The sequence below is a fragment of the Oreochromis aureus genome, linkage group 7 (genome assembly GCF_013358895.1).
Source record: "Oreochromis aureus strain Israel breed Guangdong linkage group 7, ZZ_aureus, whole genome shotgun sequence".
NCBI lineage: Eukaryota > Metazoa > Chordata > Actinopteri > Cichliformes > Cichlidae > Oreochromis > Oreochromis aureus.
This window is the reverse complement of record NC_052948.1, coordinates 3,784,289-3,808,864: the sequence shown is the minus strand read 5'-3', so window position 1 is coordinate 3,808,864 and position 24,576 is coordinate 3,784,289. Positions and strand designations below refer to the sequence as shown.

Here is a 24,576-nt window from a genome sequence, read left to right as displayed (position 1 = left end):
ATCTGCAGCCTGTTACCAGCTGTGTACATTGTGCATTTGTGCTCTCTCTCTCTCTGTGCAGAAAAGTATAGATTTTACCCATGACATTGTTATTATTATTGGCTTTGAGTCATAGCTGCCCCTGCAGAAATGCTTGCCTCTCGTAAAACTCCTTGTGATGTCTTATTAAAGTTTTGGCGCCCCCAATTTTGGGGTTTAGAAGGAAGTTTGAAATGCAAAAATAATTCTGTTTATAATAATTCCTCCATTGTGAGCCAATATAGCTCCTCTCTGCAAATCTGACCCAGTCATATTTATGCTTCACTTTCAGCGAGGCAGAAATCTCCCTGCAGACCATCTCGTTAATGGATAGACACGCAACAAAGGGAAAAGTGATTCAAACAATCACCCAGGATGTATTTTCACTATTTCTATTTTAGAATAACACCAGGCAGCTCTCTTTCACACACTGCTGTACACACATGCACACACAGAGTGCACTTCGCTAGAGTCAGTACTGACAATACTCATCGCTTTAAGTGTAACAAGACTTTTGCAGGAAAAATCATATAATTGCTCTCTCAGTCGCTGTTGTTGGTATGTCCGAATGAACGGCCATAGCAGTGATTGAACGCAGAGTAAACAGCGAGCTGTGTTCGAATCGCAGACAGAGGAAACCAGCAATGTCACGTGTCCCTTGTTAGAAAAGGGCCAAGCTCTTGGCATAACACATGTTGGTGCTCGAGGAGCACAAAATGCTCCAAAGACCCAAACCAGTCCTGTTATTCACAGTGTCACCATGGTGACAATGAGGTTTTGAGTCAGAAACAAAAATGTGTTTTTTAGGAGCACTCATTCCAAAAGTGTGTGTAAAGGAGAAGGAAAGACGGTCCGTTTAGTTTAACCAGGGTTTCAGCGCTGCCCAGGTCACAGCTGAGAAAACAGAACTTTCACGAGGGATGCGTACCCTTTCCTCCCCTTTCCCCTCTTTACCTGTTTTTACAACTTTCTGTCTGTCTTCAAACTACTTTAACCTTCCCCTCTCCCCTCTGGTGTCCTTCGTCTGTCCATCTTGAACCTCCTCTCTCCATTTCCTTTGTCCTGACCCTGCTCCCTTTTGCAGGTCTGCCTGGCATTTCAATCATGACATCTAGAACCCATAAAGAATCTCAAACCCTTGCAGATGTCCACAAGAGCAGGAAGCTTTAGTACACGCGCCAGTGCAATATTTATGCATGAAGTCTTTGCGTGAACGTGTTTGAAAACACTCAAAAAGCCTGTGAGATGCTTTGAATTTCAAGAATTAAAAAGTGAATATCTGAATGTACAGCATGGTGTAGCACACAGAAGTATGAGTCTTTTCTTTCTTTTTGGCTCAGTAAACAGGTGGTTTAGGGAAAAGGAGGTCAGATACTTTATTTTGCCGTCTTTTGTTCATGTGTATATGCTAACAGGTGCACGCTCCACTGAAATATCTGTACCCACAAGCTTCACAGGCGCCCGTGCTGCTGACGAAGTTCACTCTGCTGCTCTCGAATCAGTCAAAGGCAAGCGTTACCGCAGGAGGAGAGAGTTTAACAGACTCCTTGAGCTCATGTGCACGTCTTTGTGCTCGGCTCTTCTCTTTGAATCGTCAGTGCACACTGCAGCTCAAATCAATCATAACTACAGCACCTGTTCTAAAGAAATGCCAGCATCAGTTAAAAAGGCCGTCTGTTTGTTTGTCTGTCCTTCTGTCTGCCTGTTTTGTTTGCCTTTTCTTCCGGGAGCAGGGAGAAAAGGAAGAGAATGGATGACTAAGTGCAGTGAATCATAAATGATTTGCGGAGTTTATCAGTGCACAGGAGAGCCTCACAGAACGGCACCAGCTACCTGTCACATTTCTGTTCTTTCTCCTCGTTTTTTTCAAATGAAGAAAAGGTTCTCTTCTCTCTCTGCTTCACAATCTTTACAAACTCTTGATTTATGAAAAGGAGCCATTTTGCGGGGCTAATTGCACAAAGCAGGCTGCCGGAGCACCTGACGACAAGTAATAACAGTCCTGGAAGATATAAAACCGATGAAGGACGGACCCTGAATCAAGGCAAATCTTTGGTCATGAATGTTGAGTAGATGGTAACGTGGATTCTGCTCTCACCTCGTGAGTCCAGTTGGTTTATTTTACAGCACATGGGGTCTACAGGGTAGAACAATACACAACGAGTTATAGATTATTTCTGCCCAAAACATAGGAAAGGAACTGCGTTTGCTGGACAGCAGCATGCCCCAGCACCATTCCCGCCTCTTTTCCCATTGTTAAGCTGGATGTGAGGAGTGCTATTTGCATTACAAGGTTCCTGCGGAGCAGAATAAAACGCAGACAGAGCTGTGAGCAAAACGAACACTCTCAGGGTGGCCCTGTGCTAATTGCGACCGGGGTGCATTTACTGATTATAGTTAAGTGGTCCAAAATGGTCCCCTGCTTTCTGTTACATTGACCCACTCCCTCTCCTGGTGGACGTTGTCAATAGCAGGCTTGTTGAGATGCCTTTCCACTGAGGGAAGAAAACAAGGTCCAATCGTGCCTGTCTCCTTGCTTCATCTCCCAAAGCAGATGGGGGAGGGTGAGGGGAGGTTGCTGGGTTCAGAGGGAGAAAGTGCTGATTTTCAATCAGAGTTTAGAACAAGGTGATCAAAGGAGGGGGAATCTCATGAGGCTACTGGACGAATCACGTCCAAATACCAAAATGATTCTGCAGCAGCGGCTAAAATAATCTTACTTAAATGTGAGCAATTACTGAAAAATCAGGGTTTTAAATTTTATGTATCTTTTGTCTTTTTGTGACCATATGTGCAGCTCATTACTATTCACATTGCCTGCAATAAGATGCAAGTGTGGTCAAATGGAAATTAATGGAATGCAAAGTGGAATGTAAATGTTGCTGCAAAGGGAGGCAAGCTGAACATTGGTGAAAGATCCTGGATGGCTGCATGCATAGACGGGACTATGCCAGTGTTTTGCATTCCCCGTCTTCCCTGTTGCCTGCGTCGTAACAGGAGGCCCCGCAGTGGGAGAGCAGGCTTGGGGTGATATAACAGCCACTGGATCACACAGCCTTTGATCTCCCTCCTGGGTTTCTCTGTGTCCATGGGATAGTCTTTAGGCCTACTGATGAGGAGGTGGGAATCTTACAGCACCTCCAGTGCTGGCTCACTAGCAGTTTTAGCTGCATGTCTTCAGCCTGAATGTCAGTTGGCTATGTCTGCGTGGTATTGGTGAACTTGTCTTCGTTTTTAATTATTCACATGCATAAATATAGGATACTGCAACAGTCCAAATTCATTCCCCATCTCTCGATTGCTTTCCTTCGTACCACGGGCTGACCGCAACAAAAAGAAACTTTGAACCTAAACCAGAAAAACATTTATCTCTTTCAGTCTTACAGCTGCTCTGGTACTTTACATAACCCCAACACAGTGATGTAATTCTCTTCCTCTGAATGCTGGTGTCAGAAACAGAGCTTTGTCCCTCTTGCTGTTCAGTCTGCCCCTGTGCCATAATCTCTCTCATGCCTGGCTTGATCTGATCCATTTTATGCAATTAAGTGATGTCACCCTTTTGGATTGCTAGCAAAGACTATATCACTGCAGCCCTAATTTCCCTAAAAGTAACAAATCCTCGAGGACCTGCGGTTTATTAAGGCTGTTATTTACATAGCTTACAGTTATATGAGGGGAGATATTAAAAGTCAGAAAATAACAAGCTCCATTACATAAACACGGAGAAGTAAGTGGGGTAGAAAAAAAGTTACTTTTATTATTGGAGCTAGCAGAAGTACAACATGCCAATTAGCGAGTTTTTTTTATGAGTTTGGCTTGATGACATGAAGGGATTTGTTTGTGTGCGTGTGTGTGCATGGCCTTGTGTAGAAAAAGAGGTTAGCCTTGTGTGACTAATAACACACAACCTGTGCTTTTTGAGCCCAAATACTAACAAGACCACATAGCAACCAGAGAAAAAAACTCCTGTGTTAGCTGGGTGGGATTTCTTTTGTTTGTGTGTGTGCCTTGCTGTTTGCACTTCTGTATGCACATCTGTGTGTACACGCACAAACAAACATTCAACTGTTCTGGACGATTACATTTCCAGGGCACGGTCAGTCGATTGTATAAGTCCATGCATCCATAATGTCTAAGGGAAGGGAACGCTTTCTGGCAAATGAATGCACCTGACCTACAAACAGACAGGGATCTGCTAAGTGCAGACAGACCAACGGGAGGACAGACAGACGGACTGTAAAGTTAGCCGATTGGTAAGAAACAGACAGTAAGACCTACAGACAGATAGAGGGCACAGTCTGGCTGCAGGGAGAGATGGGCCTTTTGAATGAGCATTTAGGTTAGACAGACTGGGTGTCAGGCTTTGCCCTCAGACATATATCAAACATGGAACCAGCCATCCAGGACACATCACATAGCTCAAGGCCCTGATGTTGGTCCTCCTTACTGGGGCAGGCTCTCTGTCTCCCTCCCCTCATGGGGGAGAGGTTGTGTTTTGTTTATTGCCCATAACACACAACATACAAAGTATTTACAGACTTGAAGCACAGGCACACCATTGGGTCTGTTCTCATTTCATAGCTGGCGCGACATTTTGGCAAACGTGTGACGGGAAATGAGCTTCGGTTTGTGTTTTCTGTGTCCCGTTCACCATTCGTGATGATAATGAGGGCGAAAAAGGCCAGAGGAGAGGGGTGGGGTCAGTATGCTAATAGTGGGTGTACATTTTGATGCTCCACTACCAGCATGGAGTGGTTTGGAGATATGGGCTATCATTCTCCTCCTCCTTTCCCCTCATTATCCCCTCGCGTCTTTCTCTATCTCTGTCCTCCCCCATCTCATGCTTACTGCTCTCATCCCTCTCTATGCCCTTCACCCCCCCACCTCCCACATGCGCACACACATACACTCATACTCCATCTCCCTCATGGTACTCCTCTTCTCCACCCCCCAAAATGCCCCTCTCCTGAATATGAGATACATTTGCTTTCCTCCACCGGGGTGCAAGAGTGGGACGCGTGGCGTGCAAACTGCTGATGTGTTGGTTTCTGGGTAATTATAACATCCCTCAGTCTCCAAGAAAACTCTAAACTAATGTTTAATTTTCCTCTCCTGCTCAAAGGAAGCCCTCCTTTGTTATTGCCGTGGCAATTAGCTGAAGCCAAGGCCTAGGCATTTCCTGTGATTGTTGTGATTTGCATAGAGAGCGAATCAGAGAGAGTATCAAGACCCTATAGTACCTCTTTTTCCTCACTGCCGTATATACAGCCGCCCATTCCTGCCTTCCAATTGCTTTCCTTTGCTTCCCTCCTCTCCATCTGTCCCTCTCGCTGCACTGCGTTTCCATCACTGGCCCAGCACCTGACACGCCAACCCTGGTGTCTAATACCTCGGTACATTGTGACTGATTGGGAGGAATTGACTAACTGGAGGGCACAACACAGTGATTGTCTTTTTCTTCTCCAAAATGAAAGAGGCATCGGGTCACGTGTCTCTTTCCTTCTCGATCCCTAATGGTCAACCTCCAGCTTCAGCCAGCAGCTTCTAATTAACTGCCTGTTAGTAATGTAGCTGGTGGCATCCCTCTGAGGATGGCACTAATGGAAGTTGTTAATTGATGGTATAAACATACTGCCTGTACGGTAGATGAAGATGTCACACCGCATATACGAGCCGGCCAGCTACGTGCATACAGGACACATGCACACGTTTGAAATTTGGTGCAGCGGCATGGAGGCTTGCGTGTAGTTAATAGGTTTATCAGTCAAAAAGTAAACAGCTAGATGTCAGTGACCCTGCTGTTTTTAAATCCTGAGCAGTACCATTTACTAGTATTACTGCATCATGGCAGCTATTGGTTTTTTCTGATCTGGTCAGATAAGAAATAGATCCATCCTGACTGTTTAATTTCAGGGTGAATGCTGCTGCCATGCTTTACAGCACGGGTCACTGCTCCGAATAATTCAGACTTGGTTTGTGTTTCTGTATTAGTAACGATGCCACAGTTATGGTTATTTTTATTTCTGTGGAGTTTAGTAGCTGAAAACTGTTCTTAATGAACTACAATATTTTGGTTAATTTCAATAAAAGCCCCCACCCTCACCTCCACCCCTTTGCAGCTTTGCTGAGCTTTAGTTTCATTAGAGTACCTGAATGAATTTGCATTGCTTTATCAGCACCTGCCTCTGTGTCTATTCTTACTATAATAGTACCACTGTGTGATATGATATGCACATTTCCTACACCACTTCTCTCATAGGCTCTCATCAGATTATTAGAACTGGTATTTTCCCTTTTGTGGGTTTAATGCTGAGAGCTGTGGCTTCAGGGAGCCTATTTAGTGATGAGAGCGATAGAAAGAACAAATGAGAGAAAGAGGGGTAGGCAGAGAACTAATGGTGAGATTGAGGGTAAGCTGCAGGGTCTGTTAAACCTGAGGAGTGGCTAATCCATGAGATGGCACTCTGCGCTCATCTGCTCTGGCCTGGTGTGGCATGGTCGACAAGCAGGCACATCCAGGAACCCAAAAGTCAAACATAAATCTCCCGATCTATATTTCAAAGCTGAGAGTAGTGAGGAATTCGGTAATGAGCTCCCATCTTCCTTTTGGTAGCAGAAGACTCTCTTTGTGGAACTAATTGAAAGTGGCATGTGGAGCAACGGGAGCTCTTTAGGGGCTGCGCTGTGTTTCAAGGGATGTGGAAAGATAAGCCTGCATGCCGCTGTGGCTTTTGTGTCACAGGTCTGAAATAAACAGGTCTCTTAGAGGAGGAGTGATGCACTTTATGGCTATCAGTGTGTGTGTGTAGGGTGCGTTGTGTTTTTGTGCAATCGGGTTGTCCATTGCTTAAATTCCACCCCCTACATTCTGCATCTTTGCTCTTTCTCCTCTTAATAAATCTAGTTTTCTGTGTCAGCTCATCAGAGATGGGGTGTGTCTGTGTGCGTGTGTGTGCACACACATTTTCACAGACAACCAATTGTTATTTGGGCTCTCTGAGCACAGTGGAGGAGCAGCTCTGATGGGAGAGGGGCTTTCTTTATTACAGATATGGAAATGGCCCAAGACGTGTGCAGTTGCACTGATATACTGCCTGGCATTTGGTGAAATAATGAAACGTGCCGTGGCCCTGAGTATTTATGGACACATAAATAAGTTCACATATGAATGCAGACATGCAAATACTAACATGCATATTAGTGTACATCGTGAGTTGTCCGCATACATACACATTTTTTGTTCGTTTGTGTCCAATTGCAGCCTTCTTAGCAATTTCCTTTTGTCGTTTTTTTTCTGTGAGCCTTCACAACAATTTATTACATTATAGGGTCACTTTCATATAATGACCATTGTTGCTGTTCACTGGCAAAAGCCTCACAGTCACAGATGTTATTAGATTATGTTTGGCGACGTGTCTTTTTACCTCCGATGCACCTGGAAAGAAACAGGAGCATCAAATGACATTCAGTAACAGCAAAACTTGAAAGGATCTCATTAATGTGCCAGCAGCTTTTTATCATCTTTATCCAGTGTTTGTGTGGCCTCGGTCACTTCTGTCTGACCTTGTCATGTTTCCTGCGAGTTTGCTGATGGAACCAAAAGTAGGACAGTTTTATCCTGCAGCTCAGTTTTAAGTTCTGAGGCAGGGGTGAGAGCAGGATAGGGTCTGTTTTGGGGTGACCATGAGGAGAGAGGAAAGGGTGGAGATGGTGAAAGTCTGCCAGGGAGTTAGAAAACAGCCCAGTGCCCAGCTGTGAAGCTCCCCCGGGGGCTTTGGGAGGCTGTGGAATGCGGCTGATGTGATTCTGGTTTGTGCTGGAGATAGCAAAGGCCTGGGGCATGCAGCTGTGAGTCGTAATGTCTGGTAGAAGGGTGCGTGCATGCCCATACCATCTTCTTAAAAGGAAGGACACCGCAAGATTATTTGTGGATGTGTTCATGTCTTCGTTTCTCTGCGCATATGTCACCTCGCGGGCATGTTTGTATTTATATATGCAGTGTTTATGACCCTCTACTGGCCAACGCTGAGGCCCCATCTCTGGGAAATGCACAACAGTCAGACTCATTTCCTGTTTAAGGGTTCAGGTCACACTCTTGTGCCTCACTCACTGGAGACGTCTGGAATGTGAGACAGGACCAGATTACGACACGCTACCTCCCTCAAGGATTGGTTGGTTTGCCCGTCAGAGAGCAGCTTTGTTCCGAGAGAACATTTCAGGAGGAGACGACAGCTCGCTTTTGTTCTGGAGATTTCCTGTCCTGTCCTGGGCAAAGGGTCGGTTAAAGTGCACGGAGGAGGACCACTCCCTTGTCACTCCCTCCTTTTTTCCCGCCACGCGAATCACCGCTGGTCATATTTCCAACCCACCGACCAATCGCGGCGCCTCATGTGTCTGGGGGAAGCGGTCTTATTGGCTGTGCTGGGAGGGTGTCTGGGAGGTCAGAGCTGTGTTCATTTCACACTGTGTCCATTTGGACTAATTCCAGCAGCACCTTCGCAGTGCTCGCTGAGAGAGCAGGGAAAGAAAGTTGGTAGGGAGAAGGACAAGAAAGAAAAGACCACTTCTTTCTTTCTTTGTGTGTCAAACAATTTGTAAATACATCATGTTAAACACTAGTTTAAAATTCACATAGAGTCCAGCACTCACCTCCAGTGCTGCTCCTCCACAGTTCACTCTTGTATTGTTGCCTCCAACTCTACAACAAAAGGAAATGTTCGGAGCCAGAATGCCTTTGTTGTGCATGTGTGTGTGTGCTAACTGAGAGGGGACAGTCTTCCCTCTAGGCAAGGTAAGGTAAGACAGGAAAACACCTGGTTAGGAAAGGCAATCATCAGTTATATAGGTGTCATGGGACGGGCATATTTGGGTGGAATGTTTCAGAAGGGGAAAAAAAGCCGTCTGTGTCTTGTTGTGCGTCATGAAAAAGACATTAAAGCAACAATTTTCAGTGTGAGGTGGTTTGAAACTTTATTGTTTGACTTGTAAATGTGGACTTTCCCCTAGTCTGTATCAGTATAAGTCGCTTTCTCTGATGAAAAGATAATATAAGCAAATGATGTTTAAGGGTAATTTGCTTGTTTACTTAGTCACTTGCTCAGCTTCTTTATAATATAAACTTCCTTGTGTAAATCATGTCTGTGTTTGGCTGTCGCACTGATTATTATGAAAGAAATAATCAACTAATGTTATTATCTAGTTGTTTATTGTCATTTATCAACAAAATTGTGATTTCTAATAGTTCCAGCTGCTCAATTTTGAGGATTTGCTACCTTGATAATGAAACTGATCACTCAAGTTATCATTAGTAATTGTCACGTCTGTTAATGCCAACTGTAAAGCCACAACACTGATTTCTCGGATAACTCATTTCTGTCGTTTTCCTTCTTAATCAGACACATGAGCATATCTAAGATATTCATGGTCTGCTTAGGCGGGGGACACAGCGATGAGATAGCCGGGACAGATAGCGCAGTCCGAGTTTCATCCAGATTACTGAAGATGGAATGAAATCTGTCTGCTGTCTTTTTGAGTGAGGCCATGGCAGCAGAAATAATGTCATTTTGTCCCTAATAATTGAATCTTCAAGTATAGCTACATGAAAAGGATAACGCTGTATTGATTTTTGCCGTGCAGCAATTGTTTTCCTTCGATAGACAATGTATGGCATATTAAATGCTGAGCATGCCTTCATTGTTTGTCATAGTCCTATAGGGGTGGGAGAAAATTAACACTCTCTTTATGGCAGAGGGAAGGAAAAACAATCCAGGAGTATTGTCATTGAAAGGTGATTAACTGTGACTATACTTACAAATGACTGCAGGGCGCTGCTGCTTGGCCAAATTAATTACCTGTCATTGTGACTGATTGTTTTGAAGACAGCTCTTCGTATTGTTGCCGGCTGTATCGAAAGAGTTCACGCTGCATTTTCACCAGACTGTAAGAACACAAATACAAACACCGGTGATCAAAGGCAAAATTACAGTAAATGGTTTGTTCCTATTTACTTTGACTTTTTTTTGTGAGAAAAGAAAATCTTTTTGTTACTTCTTAGAGGAGCGTTGCTTAGATTGAATAAACATCAGAGACTTTTTTGGACTATCGTTTTAATGCAGTGCACAGCGACGTGCAACGTGCCACAAAATTTGATGACAGTGTGCCAAAGCTTCAGAGAGAGAAAGCATCTTCACTTACACAACTTCCGAGGCTGATCTTCGCACAAGAAACTGTATCTCTCATTGTCAAGTATGCAAAAGCACTAAAATATCCGTCTACATTTGTCCTAGTGAGGAGGCTGATTTGTGATGAGGCTACAAGGGAACAGCCTATTTGTCCAAATTCCTCCATAAAGCCTTAATAATCCTGCTGTTGTTTCTCTATGTGATGACATTTCTAATTCTTGTCAGGGAAGAATGCAGCGTGACAAACTGTGTTAAGAGTGTGTGAAGACACAGCAGGCAGGCAGTACGCTGGGGCACATAGAGGGACATGAGTCCTGCAATCACAGGAGGGATGGCTCGTGATCGACAAAGGCTTCACCTTTCCCACTGGATGCTCTAGAGGACAATCATGCGTGTTTAGGGATGTGTGAATATTCCTGCATGATTATGTGATTGCTGTCATGCATGTGTGATGTTAATTGTTGCAGAAAGGCTCAGGGGGGTCAGTCTTTGTATTGGATTAAGGCCTGACCACATCTGGGTGACAATCTGGATCAGCCGCTGTCAGTCTGTTCCATCCACTCTCTAATTAACCATAAGCCCGCTGCACTCTAGGGACCCTACTGAAACACACATGCACCACAGAGTAGCACTCCACAGAAAGATAGCGAGGGATGCAGTGGAGCAGACAGATCGAAGGAGTGCTGTAAGCCAGGGGAAGATTATCCAGGAGGATCTCCTTGTGTTAAATTTTAGAGAGAGATGGGGAGCTGCTCTATTCTATAGAACGTGCGTGAGGTTTAGTTACAGCTCTCTGCAGCCCCGTAGCTCGTGGTGAGGCAGTGCAGCCTTGGGCACCGAGAATTCATGTCACACACAGCAAAATTTGATTAGGCAGGAGATGGTATTACTGCCTGACCTGGTAGGAGGAAGGAAGAGGGTAGTCAAACAAGGGACGGCGATAGAGAGAGGGAGGGGTGAAGGATTGAAAAGAGGTCTGGGTGGAGGTAGAGAAAGGGAGCACATGTACTGTAGCGTACATGCCCCAACCCCGCACAAGCCAGGGTGGGGGTAAGGCAGAGGGGGATTTTTCAGTCTGCCTTGCAAATTTCTCCCCATGCTCTCTTTCACTTGCCCCAGAAATAAGGACCCAGTCAAGCAGAGCAATGTGTATGATTGAAACTGCGTACGTGCGTGTGTGTTCGCCTCTGTGTTTGTGTGTGGCAGGTAGACATATGTCATTACGACGGGTGCACGGCACCCCTGTGGCTCCTAGCTATATGTTCCCAGGCACCACATTTCAAATGGATTTTGGGCGTCTGTTGTTTTATCACATATCCAGTATGCACGGCTCCACTAGCCAGCCACATTGACTCTGCCCTCTCTTTCTCTCTCCCTATCTCTTAATCTCTGTCTTAGTTACCCTAAATCAACAGAATGGGACATATTGATGCAAAGCCTTACAGTTTCTTGCTCTAAACCGTATTGGATGAAGGCAACTGATGGAAAAAAAATGGCAATAACGCAGACAAGAGAAAATAGACAAACCGCAAGTGAAAGAGGGAGACAGTCAGTCAGTCAAGCAAGCAGATGAGACTGTGTTTGCCTTGGCCGGCAGTTTACATAACTGTCTTGCTGTGTGTTTCAACTGAAAGGCTCCAGCGCAATATTATTATATGATATACGGTATATTTTCCGTTTTCGCCTGGGCTCTGGGCTGTCCTGTTGTGGCTTGCACTCTGCTGGATGAATTCTCCGACTTTTCTTCTGATTGTATGCCAGCGTCAGATGGAGCTGAGAAAGAGGTTTAATTCTAGCTCCCTGAATCTCCTGTACACTCCAATTTGCTGAAGTGATCAAGCTTGGGTTTAAGCATCTCTCTGCCATGAGCAGACGCAATCTCATCTGCCTGACTCACCCCATGCACCCGTCTGCACAGTGTGTGTCGCTGCCCGTTCTGCTGCTTTCCTGTCTGTTGTTGTGAATGTTTCACCCACAGTGACAAATGTGCCAGCTGTTTAAACTTGTTGACTGAGTGACTGCGGTACGGTCTGTCTGCTTTTCTGCATTCTGGTCGGTTTTGTCCCCTCATAGTAAGCTTTTTCCTCTGGGTTTGATAATGGTGACTAACAGAGTATGAGGGTCAGCGGTGGCATTTTAATACTTCCCAAGAATCGTGTCTCACTCATTTTTAAGTTATTGTTCGGAGAATCAAACTAAATTTATATTTACATGGAAACTCGAGCTCGTCAGAGCAGAGCTGATGCCTCCAGGTTGGGTCAGTGTCAGGCCAGTGGCTACTAGACTGGCCTAATAATGTCGGACTGTCATTGCGCTACTCTAATAGGCACAGAGGACTTGAGGCTCCCTTTTGGCATCCCCTAAATCTTCTCTCCAGGCTGTCTGTACAGACAGCACCACTGTATGACAGATACCCATCATTTACTGATGGCAAATTTTTCCCGGCACTCCTTCCTTTGACGAGACAGGCAGAGGGACAGAGTATGTGTGCATATGTAGGTGTGTGGGTGGGTGCTGATCGAGAGGGCATCCATCTTCCATTGTTGTGCCCACCCCGCCCGATCCATCTTTCATTCCTTCATCTCTTTTCTGTCATTTATCCCCCTCCCTCTGTCTCCATCCTTGCTGAAGGAGGTCTGTCCCTTTGACCCCTGTATCAGGCAGTGAGGGGTGGAGTATAGAGGGTACTGCCGAGAGCCCCTGAGAGCACAATCATTGCAGGTGAATATGAGATGTATTACTGATAGGAGCAGCTGTGTGCTGGAGAATAATAATAACCACAGGAAAGAGGTAATTACCAACTGAGAACGATGAAGCAGCGCATAGATGTTGAACTGAACAACAGAGCTGCGCTGTAGCTGCAGTCATTGTGTTTTGTTTTTGCACATGTTGGGCTTTCTAATAAAAAGCGAGACAAGAAAGAGAAAGGGCAGGTGAAAAATGGGACTACACCGCCTTTCCTAATAGGAGGAGTCGCCATAGCAGCAAATGTATTACGAGGACACTAAAATATGTTTGCTGTTCTGTTATTTAACACTAGATCTGATATGTTATCTAATACTGCTGTGAATACAATGATTTGATAACAAGCCTGTATGTAATAACAAAGGGTCATGCAACGTGACAGAATGTGGCATATCCTGTGTGCTAATATTGACTGTGCCATGCTGCGACAATGTGCCATGTGTGCCACAGTGACAGGGGTGGCTCTCTGCCCACTGAATATTTCACTATATAAAATGCCTCAAACAGGAGGGAGGAGCTATATGTGAAATGGTGAGACTTGGTAAAGGATAAATGTATAATGTGTAAATGCTATGCTAACTCTGTGTTACAGTTTCGAGGCTGCTGATTGTGTTGAATCAGCACACGTGCAGCTATCACGCATAGTTTATATTGGCCCGCTTTGATGCATTTGGAGCGCTGTAATCACAATTTCTGTAGAAGCTGAGTTGTTGTTAATATGTTTCTGAACATTTGCCTTTTTCTTTCTGCATTATCATCACAGTGCCATGCTTTTGAGCTACTGCTTCTTTTGATGTCGATCCCTCGCTTTGCATGAAACATCCTCTCTCCTACTTTCCTTCCATACGCTTTCATTTGCCTTGTTGCAGTGTATTGCTGGACTCACAGGAAATGCTAATATTTTAGCACGTAAAACAGTGACAGCCTTGTCAGCGCTTTTGCTGTGCCTTTTTCTGGGAGTAGGGGAAAGAAAAAAGAGCGAGAGAGAGCCCTGTTTTCAAGACCTTGAACACCAGGAATGTCGCCCCTGCTTAGAGAGCAAGACAACATCTCTCAAGGACTCTGTGAAAAAAGAAAAAGTTTGCCTTGTCCAGATATCCCCCTCCCGTTTCTGCCTCTCAACCACCTGGAACGCACAAGCTCTAAATTTAAATGCGATCTGCAGTCCCTGCCTGCATAAAAGCAAATTTACACAATCTTTGCATCCCACGATTGGCTTGTGCACTGTACAGCAATTCCTAATGTAACGGGAGCAGGCGTAGCGGTTTGTGAGGTGTAGTGTACTGTATATGTGTGTGCGTGTGAGTTGGAGCCACAGGTGCACAGCAGGGGGTGTAACTCCGCACATTGATTTCACAGCCAGCGACCACCATGCAATATATCTAGGAAAGTGTTTCTCTATGGTGCACCTTCAAAGAGGCTGTGGAGGAACCTTTGAGGGCATGAATATGTAGATGAATACCCAGGGGAAGGAAGGGAGTCATTCACAGCACCAACCCGAGCCTTTTACATTAAGCAAGGGCAAAGCGTGGGACGGGGGGAAAGGAAGAGGCAAAGAGAAGGGAGGAAAAGGGAAGAATTGAAGGGGATAAAGTGGAGAAAAGTCAATGGCAGGCTTTTTTCTCATGAAGTGCTTTTTCCTGTTAGCACTGGGCAGCTATCTCTGTCCCCTACCATCACTATTTCATAACTGTGCTTTCAAGCAGCATACGATTATACTGGCTATGTTTGCTACTACACTTATTTACTTTGATGATGCCTTCTGCTCTTTACCTATTACCGCCTGGCTATTCAAGAGAATGTGGTTACATAAGAGCCGATGACGAAGTCTTTGAGATGTAAAGGAAAAGACCAAACCCATTACCAAAGACTGGCTGACTTTTGTGTTTGTGTGTGTCTGTGTGTGTTCTACATTTGTGCCTATGTAAATGCTGTCTGGTTGCGGGGATCCATCAGTCTCCCTTGTGGAGCCAAGCTAAGGGAAGGTCAGCCTGATGGATACATCCTGACATCCACACACCCTGTGATGTCAACTGTGTGCGTGTATCTGTGTGAGCGTATCTGTGTGTGTGTGTGTGTGTGTGTGTGTGTGGGCTGGCAGGCCAGCCAAGCGCAGGCACTGTTCAGCAGAGCAGAGGGCAGACAGGCGAGTGGGGAGGGGAGCACTTCCCTGGCCTCGGCGCCCTAGTTTGAGGGTTTTAATGCAATGTCTGTGTCTATGTGTGTTTGTTTCGGGGCTGAGGGGGGGAGGGGGCTACTGGCAGTGGCGCGGTAGGGATGGTAAGTAAGGGGGGTGTGAGGTGAGGTGTAGGGATTGGGTGGGTTGGCACAGGGCTGGGTGAAAGGGCTGAGGTGAAGGGGGTGGGCTGGGGTGGCAGAAGAAAGGCGCCATTCATGAGTCGTGCCATCTCTGGCTCCTAACGGGGCTGAGGCTCATCAATGACCAGGCCAGCTGGGAGGATGTCAGTATGCACACTCTCTCTCTCTCCCACCCTCCTTCTTTCTTTTGTCAAGGCCCAGTGCTGTCAGAGACTCTAGCCAGAACACTGAGGCCTCTCATGCAGTTGGGTCCCCATTCAAATCCACCGAGAGCCTCTAGCTAACCGGTGTTTTGTACACCGTCTACACTGTATTTGACATGTATGGCCTGGTGCACTCTGGTGGAAGAAGCTCGCCGGCATCCCCAAAGAGGCACTGCGTGTTGTAGCCTGACCGGCTGGAGATGAGCTGGGTGAGGTGGAGTGTAACGTCGAAAAAACTGCTAATGCCAATTGAATGTAGCAGGCTTTAGAGGGTTAGCACCACAACTGAGGTGTTTGGATGCACCAGATAAAGATATAGATATATAGATATACAGATAAATAATGTACAGTAGTTTTATTCACACTACAGATGGCAACATAGAATTCTTTTGGCTTCATCATCAGGTTTACATTTTGTTCCAATGACTTAAATATAACCTGTATAGATGACAGGAGAGGGGAGAGTTAATGAGTTTTCATTTGATATTTATGACCAAATACCAGGAAAACTGCAGTTCTTATTAGTCTCAGCTGCTGGCCTTGTGTGTGTTTTGTGCTTATCAGCAAAAGTCAGCATGCTAATGTAGTTGGCCAAGATGGTGCACATGATACATTAAACCAAGTAAAAAACAGCATCTTAGTATACTGTCAGTAACAGCACTTTACTGGACCACAAACTCGGAAATCTGATAACTCGGCTCTCAGTTTATAGTATGTCTGAGTTTTTATCTCACAAGGGAACAATGACACACAAAACAGTAGATCTAAAAAGGATTACAGCTGTATATATATATTTTTTAAGGACTGTAATTAAGTCTTGAAACTTTTCAATATTTTGATAACCAACGATTCAGAAACCAAGACTGCGACCACAAACCACCTGGCTGCTCGTGCCCTGTTTTACCTACAGCAGAGATGAAGAAGCCATCCTGTTTAGTATGAAAAACTGAAATGATCCTGTACGCATGAATTGTCATATCTTGTGTACTTAAGAAAGGGGGACAGGAAAGAAGCGAGGCTTGCGAGCTGTGCATATGTGTGTGCTGTTTATCACTGCCAGGGAAAGGCCTGCATCAGCAGCAGCTGTGGGGCGCTTTGCATGCAATGGCAGACATGCATTGGAAGGGGGAGATTTGCATTTGTGGTTTCATATCATGAGCAACGATGTTACTCCCTCTCACTCTTCCTTCCTCCCCTGCGCTGTCTTTCTTTGTTTCTCTGCGTTTCGCTGATCTGGAGGAGCTTTCTGTGAGAAGCACAGGGGCATTGAGAACAGCCTAAGTAGAGCAGTGGAGCAAAGCGGAGAAGGTTCAAGCTGAAATGGATCCAATTCTTTCAGTCATACATAGAAGTAAAAAAAGCTTCATGTGTACACAAAACAGCAATCACTTGTTGAAGCTAATATGGCATTAAAATCAGCGACAGACACTCTGTTGAGCTAAAATCACTAAAAGTTGTAAAAGAAAACAAAGGGTGAAGTTGAAGGTCCTGTGGTCTGCATCTGTCCAGTAGAGTCACAGTGATTTAGGGGACCATCAGATGAAAGGCTTTCCTGTGTCTTTCATCTTCACATGCATTTTGAAGGGGAGAATTTCCTCAAAAGCAGCCTTTGTTGTGTGAGTAACCTCCCCTCTTTTTGAAGCTTGTAATGGCTCATATTTTTGGTCACTCAAATTTAAATTACTTTTACTTTTTCTTGTGGAAAAATCATATTCATGCAAATCAGGTGGTATATGTTTGGGGGTTTTGTGTAGGAATATGTGAATCCTATTTAGATGACAAATGCACCACAGAACTGCCTGTTTGTTGGTTTCATTATGCTGTGAAAAAAAATGCATAGGTAATATTAATGTCACAGCGCTGCCTGCTTCTATTATCGACATCTGCGCTGACAGCATGATGAGCTCAGAGCTGATGATGCTGGGATGTAAACAGAGTGGAATTCTTGACAAACATCTGTTTTTTGTTCCGTGTTTGTCAAACAGTTTTGCAATGATATAGTTTTTAGGTCATTTGACTTGAAAACTCAAAACTGACCCAGACTTGACACTTTGCTGTAAAGCAGGATGTGCTTTTGATTTCCTTGCAAAGTTTGCACAAGTTCATTTTTTTTCTGGGGCGAAAGGGGACGCAGAAAGGTCAATTCTAACATTTTTGGGGTATCCTTGTCACCCTTTCTAGCGGTGTATGCTTTTACATATATGTCAGCAGTTGTTAGTCCCCCTCCCCTGTCTTGAGTGAAACTCCAGTCATTCTAATAGGCTGTTGGAGGAGGGTCGTGCTGACCCTGGTCCGCGTGTCCATCTCTTCACTTTTAAGCAGTCCTTGCTGTTCCTTCTGATATCACCTCCTAACAGACTCCTTTATGCCTCTCTGGCAGCCTTTTTGACAGATCTCTCAGCTCATTGTGTGCGGTGTTGTCTTTGTATTGGTGTGTAATGCTGCCCTAAGACACTGTTGCTAGAGTGTTGTCTTGGTGTCTGTTTCACTGCTGCCCTTAAGACCCCAATAACCACTTTCTGTGACAGGAGTTCTTCACTGAGCAAAGCACTGCCTCCCCATTTGCTTTATTTTTGCCTTTGCCTCTATGGAACTCTGTCTTCCTCTTGCTCCTATTTTCTGCAGTATCTCATTGTCTGTCCCTGTGGTGCCTTCTGCCTCTATACATTAGCCATATCTGAGTGTACAATGAATCGCCTGTGCCCTCTTTTCATTTCACCCCTCATAAGCGAGCAATGAATAGGGAGCAGGGGGGCTACAGTTGGAAATTTGCTTTTAAGTATGCGAGGTATGCGCATTCATTCTCTTCCAAACCCCCTGGCTGCCCTCAGACCACTCACCCATTGGCCCCCTACCGTTCTATGAAGTCCTATAACGTACCCCGTGCTGTTTTCTGCATTCTCTGTTTCCCCGGTTTGTTCACTTCCAGCGGGCCCAAGGCCAGACCCCCTCATTTCACTCTCTGTGACCAAAAATCTGGGAGGGCGGGCTAGTTACCATGGTCACAGCAATCATCAGTATGGATTTGAAACTTTCCAGGATCCGCCTCTAGCTCCTGTGAACTGTGTCTCATGCTGTTAATGAATGAATTTCAATTTTCCTATTTCAGCTTAAATTTGTTATTCGGAGCTAAGTGGTTACATCTTACCAATAGATAACATGTTAGACCAAAGACACCCCCCCCCCCCATCCCCCAACCTGCATGGTGATGACAGCCAGAGAACCTCTTGAAAGTGCTTTGGATTGTTAGCGAGCAGAAACACTGTGTTCTTGGTTATTTTAAGCCCCATCAGAGACGTGAGCTCACAAGAAGTGTATTAGTCTTTCTGACAGGACATAAAACGTGTTGAATGAAATTTGGGAATCGTTTGGGACTGCAGTGGTGCTCAAATACCTAAAACAATATTTCTTCCTTTTTATCAAATCATAGCTATTTATCTCCTTTAGAATTCCTACTTTTTTGTCTGTGTTTTCCTACAAACAGGAAAAGCCTCTTTGGAAATTAATTACTGGCATTTTTAACTTTACTGTAACTTAATTGAATAATTCCTTATTGTTCATGGCCGCCCATCCATCCATCTGTTTTTCATCTAATTGCTGATGCTATAGTTGCCTAATTCTCACTTTGGATTGTGAAACTTCAAAAAAATTTATACTCTACTGCTCCTCAGTGTCTGAGTAGCAGCCATGGCGTTCAGTGAGTGGCGCTCGTGCACGGTTATCAATCAATTTGGTGTCTGCAAGGTGCTACTTTAGAGGAGCCTAAACAAGAGATATGAAAAACGGGACACCCTGCTGACTTTAGAAAAATAAATCTCAAGGCTGTGCTGAGAGATCAATGTTAAGACAACAAAAGATCCTGCAGACACTGCAGAATTACTGAACTGAACGTCTTGGTGTGGAACTGTAGGTTGCACGCATAAATCTGGACTTGGTTTTGGTTTGGGAAAACGACCTTCAAGTTGTTACCTCATGTTCCCTCCAACATAGGCAATGTTGATTATTTAATCTTGTAACCTGTGTATATTACAGTCTGCTGCTCTCAGTGAGCTCAGATGAAATGTAAAGAGAAAGATCCTCACAAGCTTCTTCTTTTACACATGATTTTAAAATTTGGTTTAAGCGAAGTAACAACCTAACCTCTAACTGGGCGATATGTTTTCTCTGTCCACAGAGCTCCAGAGATCATCTTGGGTCTGCCTTTCTGTGAGGCCATAGACATGTGGTCCCTGGGCTGTGTGATAGCTGAGCTCTTCCTGGGATGGCCCCTCTACCCCGGAGCCTCAGAGTACGATCAGGTAACGTATGATTTGAACAGCTGATGATTGTGCGTTGGGTGCTTATACACCCATAGATTAATATGCTGTTATTTCTGCATGCGCATGAATGAGAATTGTGCGTGTGTGTGTGTGCTCTCTCTTCATGAATGTGGACTGAATGTGCTTGGGAAGGTGGGACGCTTCTCCCTGAAATCCCCCTGACAGCGCTTGATGATTCTTGCGCAGCCTCCCTGTTTATCTGAACAGATGCCACAGAGCCACTTGTCCAATTAGTGCAGCCCCTGTGCTCCAAAGCAAGACATTGTCGCGTTCCTCTCTCGCTATCGCTCAGATGAGGCACAGTGGGGAAACCTTGAACAAGTTGTGCTCCATCTCCATCTCCAACAAGCTCTTCTGATTTCTCACAAAACCAAAAACTTACTCCGCCTCATTTACAAGTCTCAAATCAGTCTTGGACTCTTAAGCTGAGGTCATGTTTGGCTGCCATGTATACTTCTATTGGAGTAGTTAATGTCAGCCTCGATTTTCAAACTGCCAAAAGAACATCTATCCTTATGTGAAACTCTAAAATGTGCTTTTTTGTCCTCCTCTGTTTTGCAGATCAGGTACATCTCACAGACACAAGGTCTGCCTGCAGAGTACCTGTTGAGTGCAGGGACAAAGACCACAAGGTTCTTCAATAGAGATCCAGACTCCACCTATCCTCTCTGGAGACTAAAGGTACATTTACACACACACTGATAGAAAGGTTTACTAGTACAAGCTGTAGTTATTATTCCAGAAACTCTGGTTACACCACGAGCCCTGTAGTTAGCTATAAACACAGTGAGAGGGTAATAAGAGCAAAATAGATCTGCGTGAGAGGATTTGGCAAATAAAAAGCCAGTCTGATGAATGTAGCTTGGAGGGTTTCTGCTCTAAACAGCTCTCATTGTCCTTTAATGTAGGCCAATCAATAAAGAGCTCCACTCTTTACTTTTTTTACCCTCATTAACTTAATTTAAACTATGTGCCACACACATAGAGTTCTTTACTGTACTGACCTGCAAATGCTGACACATCTCTGCAGGGTTTGTTGACATTTTTACTCTGCCTGTTCCTGTACCTCAGATTCAAAGAGTTGAATGCATGTGTTATTATTAAAAAAAAGAATCCCGGTAGCTTACAGCAGAGATTCACAACAACTGTTCACTAGGACTGGCCATCTAATGAACATACATAGTGAGTTAGTGTGCATGTTGCCAGGTCAGACTGCTGCCCGTGGGGGTTTTAGCAGTTGTCAGGTAAAAGTTTTTCAAGTTTTTGCTGCATGTAGGAATGTAAGAAGTCTTCTCGGAAAAGCTGTTATGATCTATGGGCTTACAAGGCTTGTTAAAAAAAACCAAACCATCATTGTCAGTTTAAAGAAGTGTGTTTTAAGTTCATAACAATAAGAGCTGACAGGAGCATTGTAGGGAAGATACAAACATGGAGTAGAAACTCGCACTCGACATGACATCACAGCTTTAGCTCCTCGTGATTTTCTGGTGTCTTTGGTATGTGGAAAAAAGGCTTCTTTTTTCTCCGCCATGAGGAGCGACTGCACATCTTTAATTTGACCAAGGCATGTTTTTCCATGTAGCAGCAGCTGCACTGCTTAGCTGACTGTAATTTTTAAAAAACACTGTGTGTTTAGTGGCGAGGTTTCAAACCTTTTAAACAAAAAGAGCACATGTTGTTTGCTTGTCTGCACATTTTCATGAAGTCAGGTGTTTGTATGTACACGTCGGTACACATGTACACCAGTGGAATATACACTGCCTCGGTGTTTGTGTCATATATTGTATACACACTCATCGCTATCTTATTTCTCGGCTGTTAGATGAGTATTTGTGTGCTACCCCAGGGTTACTCAGAGGGTAAGCCGAGCCCTGCCACACATCAACAACAAGAGACTATAATGAGCCAAATGTAAATAGTGTGTTTCCAGAGGGGAAGTGTGATGGGATTTGAGAAGAACATCTGCTTCTTGTCTCCTGCAGACTCCAGAGGACCATGAGGGTGAAACAGGGATCAAGTCCAAGGAGGCTCGCAAGTACATCTTCAATTGTTTGGATGATATGGCGCAGGTATGCTGTCTCAGTATCACAAAGCACGACGTCTTCCTTCCCACAAATCACACAGTAGATGTATTATTTGCTTTTGCTTTGTCTTTTGCTACAATCGTATCCACCTGTCTCATATTTGAGGCTTCTTTGATGGGGGTGTTCAGGTCCTGGGCCAGTTTGATCCATCACATCCTGAGAATTATCTATCAAATATTTGAAATCCCTTAAAATATTTATCTGGCCAAGGTCTGATCTCCAGCTGCAGTGTAGCTCCGCTCCTATATAGAATTTTACCAAGTGAAATGAAAGCAGCTGTTCAATGAACCCCATCCCAAACTCTGCCTCTGCTCTTCATTTTGCTTAACCACTATTTAATAACTTACAGACAGACATTTGAACTGAACATGTGGCATGGCTGGTTAGCAGGCTCAATATGTACAGTTTGCTTTCTTATTTAAGCTGCAGTGAGTGGAGTGGCTGTGTCTCCACTTTGTGCATCTGCTGTACACATAAGCATGTAGAGGGACTAAGATAAACCAACTAAGATACATCCACACGTTATTCCTGGTTTTCCGACAAGTTTTTCAGGCTGGCTCAGTGGGTCCCACGCCATGTTGTTTCTGCATGAATCTTGTCTTCCCGTGCAGCTCTGCGTGTTACCTGTGGGAATTTGTTTATTTAGGAGATTACATAACCTCGGGAAGTGTTTAAACTACATGTGATATATACAAAGAAAAACACTGCAAATTGGGACCGCTATATGTAATGCCTCTCTGTAACTGAGGATGAATTCGTCTCTCCGTGGTGGGAAAGTTCACATGTAGCCATGACATTTTGATAGGACATGCCTGACAGTGACTGATAGCGAGCGTTGTTGTGTTCACCCTCACTTGGCTAAATACTGGTTCTGCTGGCAGATTTGGCAGTGGTGATAAAAATTACAGTTATTTTCCCAGGCCTTTCAAATCTCTCATAGTACTCTGTCGTCATCATGCTCCTTGATTATATCTCTGATAATGACTAGCTGAGAGTTATGAGGAATTTTTCATTTATTTATTTGCTTTTAAATTATGGTCATTCCCAACCAGCAGCCCTTTGGAATCTGCCCATATGGATACGCAACACATGTATCCGCTTAACTGATGGAGACAATTATGGTTGTCCACTAGTGCCCAGGGCCGCTGTCAGGCCTGTCTGGAATAACATGCTGTGGGCTGGGGCATGATAGTATCGCTTCCTGAGAGTTTACAGTTGCCCCATACACACAAACACACGTGCAACACAGAGTTTAATGAAACCAACCTGCACTGGTATGATATCCCCTGGGTCATCGCTGTCTTCTGCGCTTCAAGCTCTGTGTCCTGTCTTCGTCTACAACATAAACACAGCAATACAGCAGAGCTGCACGGCTTAATGTGGGAGAAAACTGCCTATTTTGCCCCCTCTCACTGTCCTGACCATATAAACAACTCAGCATTGTGGACATCTGCCTCTGCGTGTATAATGGATGATATAGCTGAAGGCCTCGCAAGACAGAGGGGCTGGGTGCCAAAAAGAGATAATGAACCTCCTTTCAGTCGTGGGAAATGTGTGGAGGGTTTAGTCACAAGTATATCTAATTTGAGTAAATCAGACACCAACTTACAACAGATGCAGGACCCCACTAGGGGGCTGATGTAGATGGAAGGAAGGCCAAAAGTACTTGTAAATGGATTCATTTTGATCTGCAGTCCTTCAGTATCTCTACTGGTAGAAGTCAAGCCGCACAGCAGGAGGAGGAACGTGGTCTTCATTAATCTTTATTATATTTTAATACATATCCTTTCCTCATCCACTCAACCTAGTAGTTAAAGATGAAACTACACATTATGGCTGTGTAGATGGCAGGCCCGCATACAGCAGGATGCCTCGCTCCACATTTCCTGAGGCAGTGGTCGACATCTGCCATCCCTGCCCCTACTCCAGTCATGTCAGAGCTTCCACCACACAGATGTGCTTCCATTAACAACCACTGACATGCAAAGCTGACCATGTTAGATGAAGCCCCAACTTTTTTTCTTTCTTTTTTTTAAGTTTTCATTTTCATTGTTATGGAAAGTCATCAAATTATACCGATATCTTTTCTATCTAATACATTCACATATTTTAATTCACCAGGTGGTGAAAAAAATGATTCTTCATATGCTTCTTCTTATCCAGTTTGATTATTGTGCCACCAAACTATATACATTTCCCCAAAGTCATCTATTCCACGAGCGGAGGGCGGTGTGATTATTTCTCACCTCATTCTGCAGATTACTCCTTTATCACAGTCAGTGGAGATGGCAAGCAGAGAGGACTGGTTACAGAACCTGAATAAGCTGCATAGAGAAAGAGAATTGAATCAGATTAGCGGTGTTGACTGGCAGCACATCTGATAGCCCTTAGAGCAGGCCTACAGATAAACGTTGCATCTTTATGAAAAACAGGCCGACTACCACTGCACGGGCAGTCACAGTAAACAGGGCTTGCCTGTCTTTGTCCTCACACTGCACTGAAAAATCTTTGCCTAAGATCAGACTTGTTATATATCACGACCTTACCTTAGTTCTCCGTTCATACCTTACGTGACAACTCAAAAGTACAGCTAAACATCAGCACTGGTTCATCACTTCAAAAAATCAAATTCTGCTAACCGTATAGCTTTTCATTAAAGCCAGAATGTGCTGCTTTGCCCAGTATTTATCCACAACCTAAGCCGCAA

General features: G+C 44.5%; 1 protein-coding gene and 1 long non-coding RNA gene across 4 annotated transcripts in view; one reads left to right on the top strand and one right to left on the bottom strand.

Moving 5' to 3' along the window:
* The window catches only part of hipk2 (homeodomain interacting protein kinase 2), a 65,817-nt gene that overhangs the window by 25,842 nt on the left and 15,399 nt on the right, over positions 1 to 24,576 (top strand). For all 3 annotated transcript variants that reach the window (XM_039615399.1, XM_039615398.1, XM_031725990.2), the window contains exons 3-5: positions 19,641 to 19,764; positions 20,347 to 20,466; positions 21,768 to 21,854. In XM_039615399.1, the coding sequence (XP_039471333.1) occupies positions 19,641 to 19,764; positions 20,347 to 20,466; positions 21,768 to 21,854 (331 nt within the window). The remainder of the gene's footprint in view (positions 1 to 19,640; positions 19,765 to 20,346; positions 20,467 to 21,767; positions 21,855 to 24,576) is intronic.
* Positions 21,870 to 24,313, bottom strand: LOC120441204. The gene is made up of 3 exons (XR_005613877.1): positions 24,116 to 24,313; positions 23,136 to 23,204; positions 21,870 to 22,493 (listed from the first exon to the last, which is right to left on the bottom strand). It is a non-coding gene; the product is annotated as an uncharacterized LOC120441204 (long non-coding RNA).